Raw genomic sequence first — 15167 nt, 5'->3', positions numbered from 1 at the left:
TAGGAAAAAAGTACAGTCCATTTATACTTTTTTTTTTCTTTTTCTTGAAAGCAATCATTATATTGAAATTAAATTTTGGGAGCCTTTGCCCTTTTGCTTAGGCCTAGAGCCACCCCTAATCAACACCTATGGATACAATATGCTATATCAGTAAGGGGAGGTTTAAGTTGTACCTCAAGTATACGAAAAATCATTGCACAAACCTGGTATACTAACTCACATTAGTGAGCCTCATGCTTGGTCCTAATGTGGACTCATCTTTACGTAGGAGAAAGGTGTAATAGATCTTTTTCTTTCTTTCTTTTTTGAGAAAAGTGTAATAGATCAAACGCATTGAATAATTTCACGAAGTAAACCATAGCGGGGGAACTAATGGCTCAAGCTACAAGTAGCTTCTTTTCAAAATAAATAAATAAAAACTTAAATGCCATTTTTTAGTTTAACCATTTAAATTCGGGTACGAGAAAAATTATTGATTTTGCTTTATATCAAATCCTTTATTTAATGCCAGGTATGGTGAAAAGGTTAAAAAGTTAGATATTTGATCATGTTATTTTGTTATTTAATTGGGAAAACCACAATCACTTTTTTTTTTTTTGGGTCGAAGGAAAACAACAATTTACTTACCCTAATGTGTTTGTCTAGAATTTCTCAAACCTTATTTTATTTATAAGATTTTGGGTTCAAATCATTAACATCTTTCGGTCATTTCAAAAATTCTAGAGTACCCATGTCAATAAAGAAAATAATAATTTGCTTCGTTGTAAATGAGAGGTATCACTCAACTTTATAATAGAGTCAAAATTATTAGAAGGAAAATGATGGAACATAGGATGCCTCATTGACTACTTCCTATAATAAAAAAAAGTGAATGTCTTTTTGAAAACACTGCCTCTTGTATAAGAAGCCCATGTGAGCGGTCGCTCATGCCCATAAGGCACAAGCTTCTTGAAGCTTGACTTGTTCATCTTCTTTTTCCTCTTAAATGTATTGCATGCATGTGAATTGTACTAGTCAAATTAAAGGTATCCTAGGAAATCATATTATGAATGTTCAGTGTATGTCCGTGACACTGTATTGGAGCTTTTCACCGATGGCCAAACAACTTAAAATGTCATGAAAATTCATGGAAACTTGTTATTGCTTAGACAACTTCTAAGTTCTAACTATAAAATCTTTTTTTTATAATGCTAGAAACGTTTTTATTAGTAAAAATATATAAGCAAATGCTAACCAGCATCATATGGTGTTTGTTAAGGTTTGCCAATGTGAGTCCCACATTAATAAAAAGTTGAGTAAAAAAAAAAAAACCACACAGCTGGCAAGAAAAAATTGGACAAAATTACCCTCTTAAAGAGACACCATAAGATGCCCGTTAACACAATCCAAATATATAAATCACATTTTGTGTTATAGCATATATTGTATAGGAAAATGCTAAAGATAAATACAAACTTTTTTATAAAATTTTTTACAAATTACTAATATGGTGTGTGATTATTTATAAATGAAAAAAAAAAATGTTAGTAGTAGACCCAAATAAAAATAATTAGAATTGGTCATAGCAATAATTTATAAAAATATTATAAAATAGTTTGTAATTGTAATACTATTACATTTAATAACATAAACTTTCTATTTTTCGTAGAAAACGTAAAATTTCACACTCATTGCACAATCGAGGAATGTTTTAATGCAAGCAACGGTCACAAAACGGCACTACAACCAACTTGTTATCATCTTAATAATTATCTTTCTTATTCCACTCCATATTCATATGTGATTAAGAAAAAAGAAAAAAAAAAACAGCTCAAAATGTCTATTTTAATTCCATGAGTGAGCGTGAAGCAAGATTCCATTGAACAAGGCTAAATTCCTGTGAAAAATAGTTGAAAGAATTTTAATGAAAAAGGGTAACAAAGCAGATGAGTGTGATTCTTTGATGATCAGGATGGGAATTTTAATTTGAGGATAAGGTGAGAAAAAGTAGTATGCAATGCACCTTGTGATTTTCAACCTACACAGCTCAAAAAAGATAACCTTCTTTTTTTCTTTTTCTTTTTTTCTGGATTTAGAAGCTGTTTGTCAACATTCGCAAGAAGAAAATGACATCAATGTAGAAGAGTATTCCACGTACTTCTTTTTCCCTTTCAGTTAAAGCTCACACCCAACCATACTGCCTTTATTCTCAATATATATGCTTGCATGTTGCCTTAGCTTCACTTTTCTTTTCTTTTCTTCTTCTTCGTTTTTGGCTAAGCAGATTTTATTAAAGAAACAAAACAAGAGAACAAAGGCACATGCCTAGTTAAGACTCCTTCATCACCCAACAAGAAGGGGTTGGAGATAGGAATAGGCCAAAAATGCAGTAGAGTAATAGACCTTGGTTGTAGTTTCCATTTGATGCTAAAATGGCTATTCTTGTAGTCGTTAGGCATGAGTCATGATTGTGATAATCAAATGGTGTGTTGGAGTCATGGCAGAAAATGAGTGATGCTTACAACTTTTTCCGTGACTAGTTTCAAAAAGTTTCTTTTATTTCAAAGGTTTATTCTAGTTTAGCAGAGGAAGCTCAAGCTAAGGTGGTAAAATGCAAGCAGGAAACAACTTTTATCCAGTGCTGCATTGTAGATGGCTTCCATAGAGCCACATATTCATGAGAATTGAAAGCTAAAGATTGAGAAAATCAGATGTCTAACTATCTAATTAGCGATAGCATTCAAGGCCTTGCATATCAACCCCTAACTTTGTCCTTAAAACATGCAAGGCAAGACATCCACTGGAAGTAATCGGTGTAGACTCTGACCAATTTTTTTCAGCTCTTGGACCATTATGAAATTGGAGCAGAGTTAAGTATATAGATACAACAGATCGTAGAATTCAAGACCCTTTAAGTTCCACACAGTTGTCAAAATTTATAACAATTGCATCAAATTTCTATATAGAATTAGCTTATCACAAAATTTGACAAAACCTGCAAATAGATAGTTATCATTGGAACCATTTTCTAAGCTGTCTAGAACCTTGCTTTTCATCATCACTTTTCTGAGATCTCTTCTGTGAGTACTTGGATCTATATTGCTCAATTAGCATGTCAAGCTTATCTTTTTCGTCTTTCCCCACTGGGACTTTAGTCTTTTTTGACCTCCTCCTGTCCTTCAAATCTCTGTTTTTCTTCTGCTGTTCTGTTTGGTCCTGCAGCTTCCTCTTTTTCAGTTGCACAACTGCGTCCTCTGAAGATTTTGATTTGTGGGCATCACTATCTGTCATTTTTCTATCGAGTGATCTTCCACTATCAGGATTCCTGCCATCTTGTTGATTTTTGGAGTTCCATTTGGAGCCCTCTGGTTTTTCTTTAGATGAAAACTCTTTCACCTTTGCACTTGCAGGATTGCCTTTTTGCTTCTTAGCAGATCCACGTCCTTCAGTGGCAGCTCTATTGAATACATGATTTTCCTCTTTATTAGATACTGAACCCTTCACTGATCCATCATCACCTCTGGATTTCCTTTTCTTGGAGTTCTGTTTGTCCGGATGTGCATCATCACCTTGCTTCACATCGTTTTGATCATCACGGATACCATGCTGCTGAGCATGTATCTTAGCGTTCCGTAGCTTCAATGTCTGAATATTATTAAGAGCAAACTCCACAATTGGGCGATATTCCAGACCAAAAGTTTCTACAAGTAGCCAAAGAATTAAATTAAATTAGAATAGAATAAAAATCAAAGCAGAAAAATAAACCAACACATTCAACCTTTTACAGCAGTGGATCAACATCATAATTACAGATAGTCACACTAAATGAAAGAACTATTTCAGTTATAATGGACTTGCTGCCAATCTTAATATCATCATAGGAGAGAATACATGATAGTGATTTATTAAGAAAATATTGTTACCAGGATTATTGTTAAGAACTCTGAGGGCCACAAGTGCATGCTGATGCTCTGTAAACTCAACAAAAGCAACGCCACGAGAATGGTTTTTTGTAACAACCTTTCCTTTCTTCACATCCTTCAAGAACTTTATCTGCATGTACAATATTAATTACAAGAAAAAAATATATTAGAAGTATTCACAAAGTTACATGCAAACACTAAACAACTCTAAATAGTTATAGATGTAGCCCACCTGTTTAATCACTGGGGTTTGCTTTGTAGCTCGGGAGGTAACCGCATCAATGCAAAGCTTTTTAAGTTTTTTTTCGGTCATTGACTTTGGTATATTATACATAATAAGCCTAGTCTTTGAAATATGAAAATTTGGAGATTTAAGCTTAGTCTTCTTTTCCCTCTTCAACCTGAAGTGTTCCCCAAACAAAAAAAAAATTAGAATATATGACAAAGGAATGCAAAATTTTATGGAAACAACACAAAATTTCAACATTTGAATATGAGAAGCTTGTCAGCAGCCATCATAAATACAAAACTACAGGTAAGATATAGTTTGATTCAAGCTAATACCACTTTCTTAGGAGCCCTCAAGGGTCATCTCCAGAGATAAACTTCTTTCTTTTTTTACTTTGAAGCTTTAATGTAATAAATAAACATAAAAATGAGAGAAGATTAAAAATAAAAAAATAAACTTCAGATAATTTCATCTCTTTTTTTTTTTTTTTTTAAAGAAACTCAACTAGAATAAAAATGCTTGCCACAATGACCAACAAAAGCATCATCCAAACATCATCTATAAAAATACACTACCAATAAGGGAAGAATTGTTCTCATCTTGCATTTCAAATTTACATGATCCAATCCAGCAGGGAAAAAATATAACCTTACATCATGTATGAAATACTCACATTTTGCGTTTCAACAAGTCACTAGCTGAAACTCCTTCTGCAGCCGGAGTTCCCTCCTCAATATGACCTTCCTATTAAAAATTTGGGAAAAAAAATATTCACCCACACAGCAGATAAATCTTCTTTCACAAATATACTACTGCAGATTTAAAAATGCAACATAAACTAGAAACTTTTAATAAAGAGTGGAAGAGAGAATTAAGTAAACTAACCTCTGCCAGGTAAAGGTTGCGGGGGTCCAGAACCTCTTTGTTGGCCTTGTCCACTTCCTTATCATGAGCTGATTTTTTATCTAATGCCTTCAAAACTGTCAATTGCCTACCTTTTAAAGAAATTCCCAAACCAGATGCTACATTTGCAGCTGTAACTGCAGCAGTAGCTGCATCTATCGTTTTGAACTTGAGAAAACCAGTTCCTTTTGGGCGCCTGCCACAAGTACAAGGAGATTAAAACAGAACTGCAGTGACAGATGGGAAGTTCAGAAGCATATCTTAAAAAAAAAAAACATACTTGGTAACATGATGGAGGACTGGAAAAAAGGATTGTACTTCCCCAAATCCAGAAAACCGTTGTTTCACTTCTTCGTTATTGATGTCAAAAGGAAGGTTGTTTATAAAAATTGTTCTCTGCAAATCCTCTTCTCCTTCTTTCTGTTTTAGATTTGATGCCATACTTTTGCTGGAGTTTCCAGGCTCAGTAACACCTGATACTTTTCCAGATTCATTAAGTAAATTATTTGCTGCACCAACGGTTTCATCAGAATTTAGTTCCTCATTTCCCTTGGGAAGCATTGAATCGTCAACTGGAGAAGGAAGAGTTCCTTTAACAGAGGGTGTGATCAAGTTATTAAGAACCTTTCTTGCAATATCTGCTTCCTTGCTAAAATCAATTTCCGCAGGGACGTCTTCTTTCTCTGTTATATTTAAGTCATCTGACGCACTATCAATGTCATCAGTCTGCTGGGATTCTTTACCAATATTTTCCTCCTCCCCCTCGAAATCCTCACTGCTACTGTCACCTTCCACGTCTTTTCCATCTTGTTGTCCTATGAAATCAACAGCAATTGCTTCATTAAGATGTATAGCTATCATCCTTCAATTTAACAACCAAAGAAATAAAGGATTTAAACCAAAAAAGATCTAAATACCAAGTACAGTTTGCTTTCAAGAGTGGAGAAAGAGGGCACAGATCATAGTATGAAGAGTGCATTTATTTCTTTCCCAGACTAGATCTACAATACAAGCTGACAAACATGTAGAATATGAAGAACAAAAATTGCTATTTTGTACAAAAGTGAATCCCCATCCAATATACTTCTATGGAAATAGAGAAACATCATAACAGCAAAACTTAAACATGGCTAAATAATTGCTTCCAAACTCATCTGTATAGGATTACCAACCTCATACTAATATCACATTGGAAGCCAACCAAACGCGTAGCTACAGTCCATGCCCACCCAACAAAATTATACTCTTAATGCTCTACTTAAGCCAAAATAATAATTAATTTTTAATATTGAGATATTTACCCAAAAATAAAGAAGAACAAGGACTATAAGTAACCAAAAAAAAAAAAAAAAAGAGTGTCCTTAAAAGAAAGCAGAATTTTATTTACCATCTTCTGTAGCAAGAACGGCATTAGCACCACTGTTATATAATTTCTTTGGAACAGCCCAGTCAACAGCTATGGGTCTTTTGTCAAACATTTGCCCATTGAACTTCTGAATGGCCTGAAAAAGAAGAATAAAAAACTGTAAAATATATCAATCCAAGACCCACAAGGCTTCAATCTCTTTATGAATACAAACAATACATTTTCGGCATCCTTTTTGCATGTGAATTTGACAAATGCAAAACCTTTCGACAATCTGCAAACAGAAAACATGGTATGATGAGAAAACAATGATATTTCATCAACATATGAGGACAAATTTGGAAAATGAGAGTATTTACCCTGTATCAGGATTACATGGAATAAAAGCATCCCAAACAAACCCTGCTGGTGAAAAAACATGCTTTATCTGATCCACTTTGGCCTACATTGATGTTAAGAGAATTGGTTTAGAAACCAAAAGCCCTTCCAACACAGGAAAAAAAAAAGTGAAATGGACGATTCAATTAGATCAAACCTTGAAAGGAAGATTTCTAATAATAAGCTTCCATTTCTGAGTCTTGGAACCCTGGCCAATAAACATACATCATCTTAAAATGAATCTTCAATAGATAAATAGATACTTAGAGTGAAACTAATGATGATAATGACAATCACGACATCATGATTAACCAACAAAGGGAAACATCAACCCCAGATTTGTCTTGTAAGATAAGTATACCTACAAGCAATACTTCCCCATCGGGTAACTCATGTTTTTATGTTTTAGATGAGAATACCCGCAAATTTGAGTACAACAACCCAAACACACACCCAAAACATTTATGCCAAGTGAGCTTAACTGAAGGCACAAATGTACTAGGCCCCAAGAGAAATTCCTTCCTTCCAAAGGTAGATCAATCGAGCCTTGCTCTGAAATAAAGTCTAAGAACTTGTGAATAGCTGGAGTAAAATATTTTAGAGCCAGAGCATTCAGAAGGAAACCGCACCACATTAAAATCACTTCCCACATACAATGGAACATTCCACCAGCTGCTCAAACCAGACAGCTCAACCCATAAAAACCATTTTTCTCTGTCAGAATAAACTCCAGTAAACATCCATTCAAACTGATCTACCACATTTTTTAATGGGCAAATTACAACTTACCCACCTATGGTTGAAATTTAACATTTTACCCACCTGAGGTTAACTTAGTTAGAGTTATATAACCCACTTTCATTAAAAACATGACTAAATATGTAATTTTGCTCAACTTTTATGTCTCTCTCCTCCAAAAACACAAAAAACATAAAAATACAATATCAAAAAGAATCCAGCGAAACACTTGCACCATGGGATATCAAACCACAGGTAGGCAACCTAAATATCATTCAAACCACAGGCGGGTAAGTTGTAATTTACCCTTTTTTAATTTACAAGAAACAGAAAATCATCCCACTGCTTCCTCCACTTTGTCCACAGCCCTTATGAACCACGTTTATGCCAGGTGATTAATTGAAGGCACAAATGCACAACTTTCAAAAGCCTCCATGCTTCTTTAAAGTCTCGCTTCAAATAAGAGCATCTTGATTCTTAAAAGTTACACCTAAGGCCTCCCTTCAATTAAGTTGGCTTTATAGTAACAAGATTTCAGAAGTAACCTTTGAGAAAGTGTATGTCCAGCCCCCATCTTTCTCCAACATATACCTCAATAATATACAACAAGCCAGACTCATCTTACTAACTCCTATTCAAAACAAAAGCCTAATAATTAAAATATAAACCAATTGAATTACTTTAATCAGTTATCACAATGAGAAACATTTCATTTGCATCGTCTAAGCAACATCAGAATTCTAGTAAGCTACTTTACCTCCCCACCCAGCTGACGTGCCCAAACAATTCCCCCTTTTATCTTTTTCTGGTGGAGCATAGCAACAGAAGCATTTGCTGATTTAACACTAGTATAAAGCACAGCTGAAGCATCCATTTTGCATCCGTCTTGCACAAGACCTGGAAAAATGTCACATGTCTTGACCAATTCAACATCTAAAACCGACAAATTCAAAGTTCAATTACAAGATTTTTGTTTGCTTGGAACATTCAACTGGGGAAAAAATTGTTTGGCCTTTCAAATAAAGCCTATGTAATCAACCATGCATGATTAAATTAATTTTATCAAAAAAATGAAAAATAGATATTGAATAAATTTTGGACTAAACAAAATGGGTAATTATCAGAACCAATGACAAAAATTATGTCAGTAATCTAAATAAAATAAATTGGCGAACATATATTCCAGTGATGCATATGAGGAGTGATTACTTCAAATGCAAGTGCACATGTTGTCATTGAAAGTCATCAAAGCTGGAAAATTTAACTCCATGTTCTTTCAGTAGCTAAAGAACAGATGTTATTGCTTTTTCAATGACACACCTCTGAATGATCCCAGGAAAGAATCTGTAGAAGCATGGCTACATTTTTTTAAAAATAAGTAGAAAACCAGCTGCATTTTGATTCAGTTGCAAATCAAGTTAAACCTCTTATATTCCGTACTTTGTAATTGACTTAAAGCAAAGACATGAAAATGCAGTCACTTGGATAAACCTTCTAGCCCTTCATAAGTTCCTTGTTGCAGCTTTTTTAAGTATTATGGGAATGCAGAACCAATAAATTACAATGAAAATTGCATAGTACATCATACATGAGATGTATACAGTTATACAGTATATTCTAAGAAACCCAATGTGGATCCAATTATTTTAACCCAAGCCTAAAAAATAAGCAAGAAAATGAATTCATTATTTCACTGAATAAATAACAAATTGGAAAAATTTCCCATACCATGTTGTTCAAGCTCTTCTTTTGGAAGAGGATAAGTTACACTAATAACACTGCCAACCTCTCTGGCTCGTCTGTGAACATCTTCCGCCATATCAGCATCAAGAAGACCACCAAATATGACTGTCCTAGCAACCCTTCAGAACACAACAAACATAGTATATTACAAAGTAATTCAAACAAGAGAAGGGGAAAATATAGACTAGAAATGGAAGATTAAGTACTTTTGCTTTTCCGAAGAACCCTCTTTGTTTGCCAGATTACTAGAAAGTGTCCTAGCAACCCTTCAGAACACAACAAACATAGTATATTACAAAGTTTTTCAAACAAGAGAAGGGAAAAATATAGACTAGAAATGGAAGATTAGGTACTTTTGCTTTTCCGAAGAACCCTCTTTGTTTGCCAGATTACTAGAAAGTGTCCTAGCAACCCTTCAGAACACAACAAACATAGTATATTACAAAGTTTTTCAAACAAGAGAAGGGAAAAATATAGACTAGAAATGGAAGATTAGGTACTTTTGCTTTTCCGAAGAACCCTCTTTATTTGCCAGATTACTAGAAAGTATCCTCGCAGCCCTTCAGAACACAACAAACGTAGCATATTACAAAGTTTTTCAAACAAGAGATGGGGAAAATATAGACTAGAAATGGAAGATTAAGTACTTTTTCTTTTCTGAAGAACCCTCTTTATTTGCCAGATTACTAGAAAGTGTTCCTGCTTTTCTGGCTTCCACGGGTTTCTCTGCATTTTGTTCAAAAGCTTCCCTTAGAATATAAGAAATTAAATAACAAGATGAAGATAAAATACCATAATTGAAGTGATAAAATATTATAAAATAAAATTTTGGACAGGAAATGAAAACAAGTACATAATTTATTGGTTAATAAAAATTGGTAACCTGTTTCCTCCAAGTTTGAAGCAGGCTTTTCTGCCCCAGAAGCACTATCATCCTTGTCACTTTTTGACTTGGCATTATCATCCGACTGAACCACTGAATTAAGAATTAAAGATATTGGACCAAAAGTTTAGCAATAATGTTAATTTGTTGCATTGTATTTGGGGCAAGTAGACAATATAACAAGAGCACAGTATGTTTAAAATCTGAATGTGAGGCATAAAAAAACCTTGGCCTTGCTTTGATCGACGCTGTTCAAGGGGAGCTCGATGCATAGCATGCTTGACTGCAATTTTCCGACCTCCAACAGATGAACCATTCTTCAGCTCAATAGAACGGGTCGCATCTTCAGTAACAGCACTGCAAATGAATGCAAAATGTGTGTTAAAGATAAATGCACACTCTTATTTTTTGTGGCCCTGAATCTGAGTAGTTTGGTTATTTGAAGTGTGTCTTGCTGTGTTTTGAAGTTGTTTCTGGGTTGAAGATTAATTTAAGTAAAACTGAGATGGTCCCAATTGGAGAAGATCCAGACATTGACACTTTAGCAGCAATTTTGGACTGTAAAGTTTCTGCATTGCCCATGAAATATTTGAGACTACCATTGGGAGCTAGATTCAAAATTTCAAATCCAAGGCTATTTGGGATTCAAATTTAGAAAAGATGGAGAAAAGACTGGCAAGGTGGAAGAAACTTTATCTCTCTATGGGAGGGATGATCACTCTTATTATAAGCACCCTTTCAAGCCTACCAATGTATTTCCTATCTTTATTCACAATGCAAGTTAGTACTGCCAATTGTTTTGAAAAGCAGGACACTTTCTGTGGGAGGGATTAGGCAATGAAGTCAAACATCATTTGGTGAATTGGAAGACTGTCAGCCAATTTCAGGCTGGTGGTTTGGGTGTTCACAGCCTTGTTCAATTTAATATTGCTTTATTGGGTAAATGGCTTTGGCGTTTTGCCTTGGCAAGGGAGTCACTATGGAGTAGGGTTATAGCTATTAAATATGGCTGTGACAAAGGGGATTGGGTGTCAGGTATGCGGTATGCCCATCGGTCCTCAGAGTGTCTTTATGGAAATATCTACCATGTGGGTGGAAGTGATTCTCTCATTCCATTCAAATAGCGGCTGGGAATGGTTGTCACACCCAGTTTTGGTTTGATGTTTGTGTGAAGAGGCTAAGAAGCACGGACATTTCATTTGGAGTGTTGACTCGTGTCGTACCCATGTCATAATGGTGTCTTGTCTGCCTATCATGTTATAATTTTTGTAAAATTGCTTGTGTTGCCGTACTGTACTTGTACCCGTAACCGTGACCATGTCTGTGTCCGTGCATCCTAGTGGAAAGGTCCCCCTTAAAGAAGCATTTTGAGGTTTGTTTCAAATTGCGTTATGCAAAAAGACTTATGCCATGGATCTTATGCTTTGGAATAATGAGGACATTGTATGGGATGTGACTTTTTCAAGGCCACTACAAGATGGGGGTTGGGAAGTCTACAAGTTTTCTTTTATTTTATAGTCTCATAGTTTTGATCCTAATGTGGAAGATAAGTTGGTTTGGGTTCCTGAGAAGAGTGGCTGTTTTGCTGTTAAATCTTATTATAAAGTCCTCACTTCAGGCAGTGAGGAGTCTTTCCCTTGGAAAAATATTTGGAAGGCAGGAACCCCTATTAGGGTAGCTTATTTCACATGGACTGCAGCTAAAGTAAAGATCCTTAGTTCCTTACATTGGATAATTTGAAGAAGAGGAATTTCTGTATTGTTAATTGGCACTGCTTGGGTAAGAACAGTGAGGAATTGGTGGATCACTTGCTCCTTCACTGTCACTATGCAAGTAGCTTATGATCATTTATGTTATGCCTCTTTGAGGTTTCTTGGGTGACTCCTAAACAAGTGGATGAGGCGCTGGCCTGCTGGAGAAGGGGCATTAGGCATGGTTGTGCTGCAGAAATTTGGAGGATTATACCATTGCGCCTAATGTGGACTATAGAGGGAGAGGAATCAACATATCTTTGAGGATAAGGAACATTCCAACCAGGATTTGGAACGTTTTCTTTTGAATTCTCTGTATGATTGGATGTCAGTGTGAAGTGGTTTAACCTTTTCCCCTTTAGTTGAATTCTTGAATCTATGTTCTTTTCATTGATTTTTCAGGCCCGAAGTAGTACACTCCCTGTGTACTCATGCCTTGCATTATACTTAGTTTTTTTAATAAAGTTTTTTTCTTACTGATTAAAATAAATAAATGCACAAGCATTAAAAAAAAAAAACTAAAAAAGAGTACAAAAAAGCTAAAAAATAACCCAATAAATGTAGACAAAATGTAATCATTTGAAAATTTTATGCCAAAAAAATAATAATAAGTGAGACCCTTGTAAAGAACAACGTCTAGTCCAGATACAAGCATATTATAAGTTTATTACCAATTTTTTTAAGAAAATGATAAGGGTATGTCATAAAACGCATCAATCCCTAATTATTGAGTTCTAGAGATACCTAGTAACACAACTGGCCAAATCTAAGAAATTGGGGGGGGGGGGGGGGGGAAGAGAGAGAGAGAGAGAGAGGCTTAATAGGCAAAAACCTTGCAGTTAACTTACAATTGAATGAAACCAAAACCACGGTGCTCAGTTGACCCTGCAAACATTTAAACAAAACCATAGATATAGAGATTAGCTTAGTCGGTTAAATTACTAAACCTACTACAGAATCCAAACAACATGACGCCAATATGCAAATAGACCACAAAATAAGTAGAATTAAAAGCCTATGGCACATCAATTTCCTACACACACACACATATGGGGTTATATTTTTATTTAAGCCACAATTGGATTACATTTGCTCCTTTTAACCTCAATGTTTGCAATGTTACAAGATAATCAAAGATCAATAACTATCTCATCTATAAAATGCTTAAATTTCAAGATTTTTTTTTTAAATTTTAAAATTATACACAAAACACAAGTTTATTACTCGAATAGTAAATAACATCCAATTACAACGAAATTTGGCGTCTATGTTAAGAATAATGAAAACGTCGACACATATTCATAAAGAGTTACACTAGACGTAACTTGATCATACATATACACATTCTAAGTACTTATATGAACTAAAAGACTTCAACAATCAGCTGCCAAAGCTTCTCTCACTTGTATATTATCGACCTATTGTTCCCACTTCCATTACTCACATATTCTAACACATTGTTCACATTCTAACAATACAAACTAGCCAATGAATCACACACCAATGCCTAATTTCATTTCATAGTTTTCCACATTACAAATAATCATTCAAATTTCACTTACCCTTCTGTGTAACCATGAAGCACCGCCTCACCGGCCCTACATCGCTGAAAGTCTCCTCAAGCTGAATTATCAAATAAACAAAATAAATAAATAAATACACAAATTTACTAACTAAGACACTGTTTGTTTTTCCTATTCAGTTTCTTCAGGAAGTTGTATTTCAGATTTCATAATCCAAAACAGCTCAAAAACACAAATATTCAGAAACTTTTTACTAATTTTTCCTTTTCCTTTTTCATTTTGTTTTTCTCGGAAATTATTTTACCTGAGAATTAGTGAAAGAGTACGGCAAGTTGGAGACGAAAACAGTGGAAGGTGAATGCTCGGTTTTGGCTCTATTTTCGTTTCCCTCTTTCGATTTCGCTTTCTTTCCCATCTTTCTGTGTGTGTGTTTTTGGCTGCGAATCAGAAAATTTTTCAGAGCTGAGAGAATTCACGGTGCTTGTTTTGTTTATTTGAAGGGTTTATGATGTGAAAGAAAGAAACGGTCCAGTTTGAGAACTAGGGGTTTGGGATTGGGATGGGCTTGGGCTGAGAATTTAGAATCTTTGGGCCTGACTTAAAAAAAAGAGCCCTAAAATTTTGGGGGTTATATTTGGATTTTTATTCCTTTTTCTTTATATTTTTTGAGTCCACTGAAGGCCCATTGGGCTTAATCAGGTTCTACAACATTTTAAATCCCCACCCATTCCTTGTTTCCTAAACTTGGAGAAGGTAGTGGGTTTTAGTTAAGTAAAGTCTCTTATGGTTGAATAAGAGATTTAGAATTCAATTCTCGCTTACACCAAAAAATCAATTGGTGTCTTAGTCTAATTATAAAAAGTTATCATTAGTTACTAGACTTATTGGTATACTCGAAGAATATATCTTGTCTATCTAACATATACACTATCTAATTATCTATGATCTATCTCATAGCATAGCATGCGGGAGAGATAATGCATATACTAGGTGCATGAAATAATAGTTACTAGACTTATGGGTATATTGGCAATAGACTTATTTATAGGAAAACTCCTCTGACTCACTGTGTGGCAATTAATAGAATCATTCATGTGTACTTTTACTCTTTTAGTCACATAACCTATTTAATAAATCATGTGATTTGTTTAACAAATACATATGAATGGTTTTATGACTCACCACATAATAGGTTAAAAGAGACTCTTTCAAATCAGTTTGGAGGAAAAAAATTTCATAAAGATTAATTTCCCATGAATATGATGGAACAACGATGCTATGGAATTTAAAATTCTCTTCTCATCTAAACAATTAATGATAACTAATTTTAAATAATATGGTGCCATTGTACATTGTTAAATTCTTGAAATACTAAATCTCAAAAATAAATTAGATTATCTTCATATGCTTTTAAAATTAAGTGGATCCCTTTTATCATTAAGATTTGATTTTTCATTCATTGAAAGATGCACATTGTGCCACATCATTTTAAATCTCATTCAACCATATATAAAGAATGATTATTGGTTTTAAATAGCATGACATCATGTACAACTTTAGATGCTTGGAAAATGAGGTTCAAGTCAAGAGCCTTAGAAATCAATTGGTTAACACCTCTTAGTATTTTTCAAATGAGACATCTTATGATCAAATCCCCCATCTCTTAACCATTGAATTATGATTTTTTTTTTTTTTTTTTAAAAAAAAAAGGGTTACATACACCAGTGGGCGATGGTAACTAATGGCATCCT

General features: G+C 34.4%; 1 protein-coding gene across 2 annotated transcripts; it reads right to left on the bottom strand.

Annotated features, from left to right (window-relative positions):
* Positions 1-2780: 2780 nt before the first annotated feature.
* LOC115969405 (RNA-binding protein 28) lies at positions 2781-13910 on the bottom strand. Of its 2 annotated transcripts, XM_031089036.1 has the most exons (21): positions 13721-13910; positions 13456-13516; positions 12742-12778; positions 10369-10499; positions 10143-10235; positions 9907-9985; positions 9760-9819; positions 9613-9672; positions 9466-9525; positions 9245-9378; positions 8274-8413; positions 6936-6986; positions 6760-6842; positions 6620-6674; positions 6422-6536; positions 5315-5849; positions 5017-5230; positions 4805-4875; positions 4135-4303; positions 3903-4032; positions 2781-3680 (listed from the first exon to the last, which is right to left on the bottom strand). In XM_031089036.1, exons 1-21 carry the CDS (start codon positions 13829-13831, stop codon positions 2992-2994), a joined length of 3078 nt encoding a protein of 1025 aa, XP_030944896.1. In that variant the 5' UTR covers positions 13832-13910; the 3' UTR covers positions 2781-2991. The 2 variants fall into 2 exon arrangements, with proteins under 2 accessions (XP_030944896.1, XP_030944897.1); XM_031089037.1 differs by lacking the exons at positions 9466-9525; positions 9613-9672.
* Positions 13911-15167: the final 1257 nt, after the last annotated feature.

The sequence above is a fragment of the Quercus lobata genome, chromosome 11 (assembly GCF_001633185.2).
Source record: "Quercus lobata isolate SW786 chromosome 11, ValleyOak3.0 Primary Assembly, whole genome shotgun sequence".
Taxonomy (NCBI): Eukaryota; Viridiplantae; Streptophyta; class Magnoliopsida; order Fagales; family Fagaceae; genus Quercus; species Quercus lobata.
The sequence above is the reverse complement of the archived record's forward strand: the minus strand, read 5'-3'. Positions and strand labels throughout refer to the sequence as shown.

What these genes read in the sequence shown, in the direction of transcription:
- LOC115969405 (XM_031089036.1), bottom strand. Translation starts at nt 13,831, where the DNA reads ATGGGAAAGAAAGCGAAATCGAAAGAGGGAAACGAAAATAGAGCCAAA. An exon ending in GGTTCTTCGGAAAAGCAAAA is followed by an intron (nt 9,673 to 9,759) that starts GTACCTAATCTT and finishes TGTGTTCTGAAG; the next exon opens with GGTTGCTAGGACACTTTCTA. An exon ending in GGTTCTTCGGAAAAGCAAAA is followed by an intron (nt 9,526 to 9,612) that starts GTACCTAATCTT and finishes TGTGTTCTGAAG; the next exon opens with GGTTGCTAGGACACTTTCTA.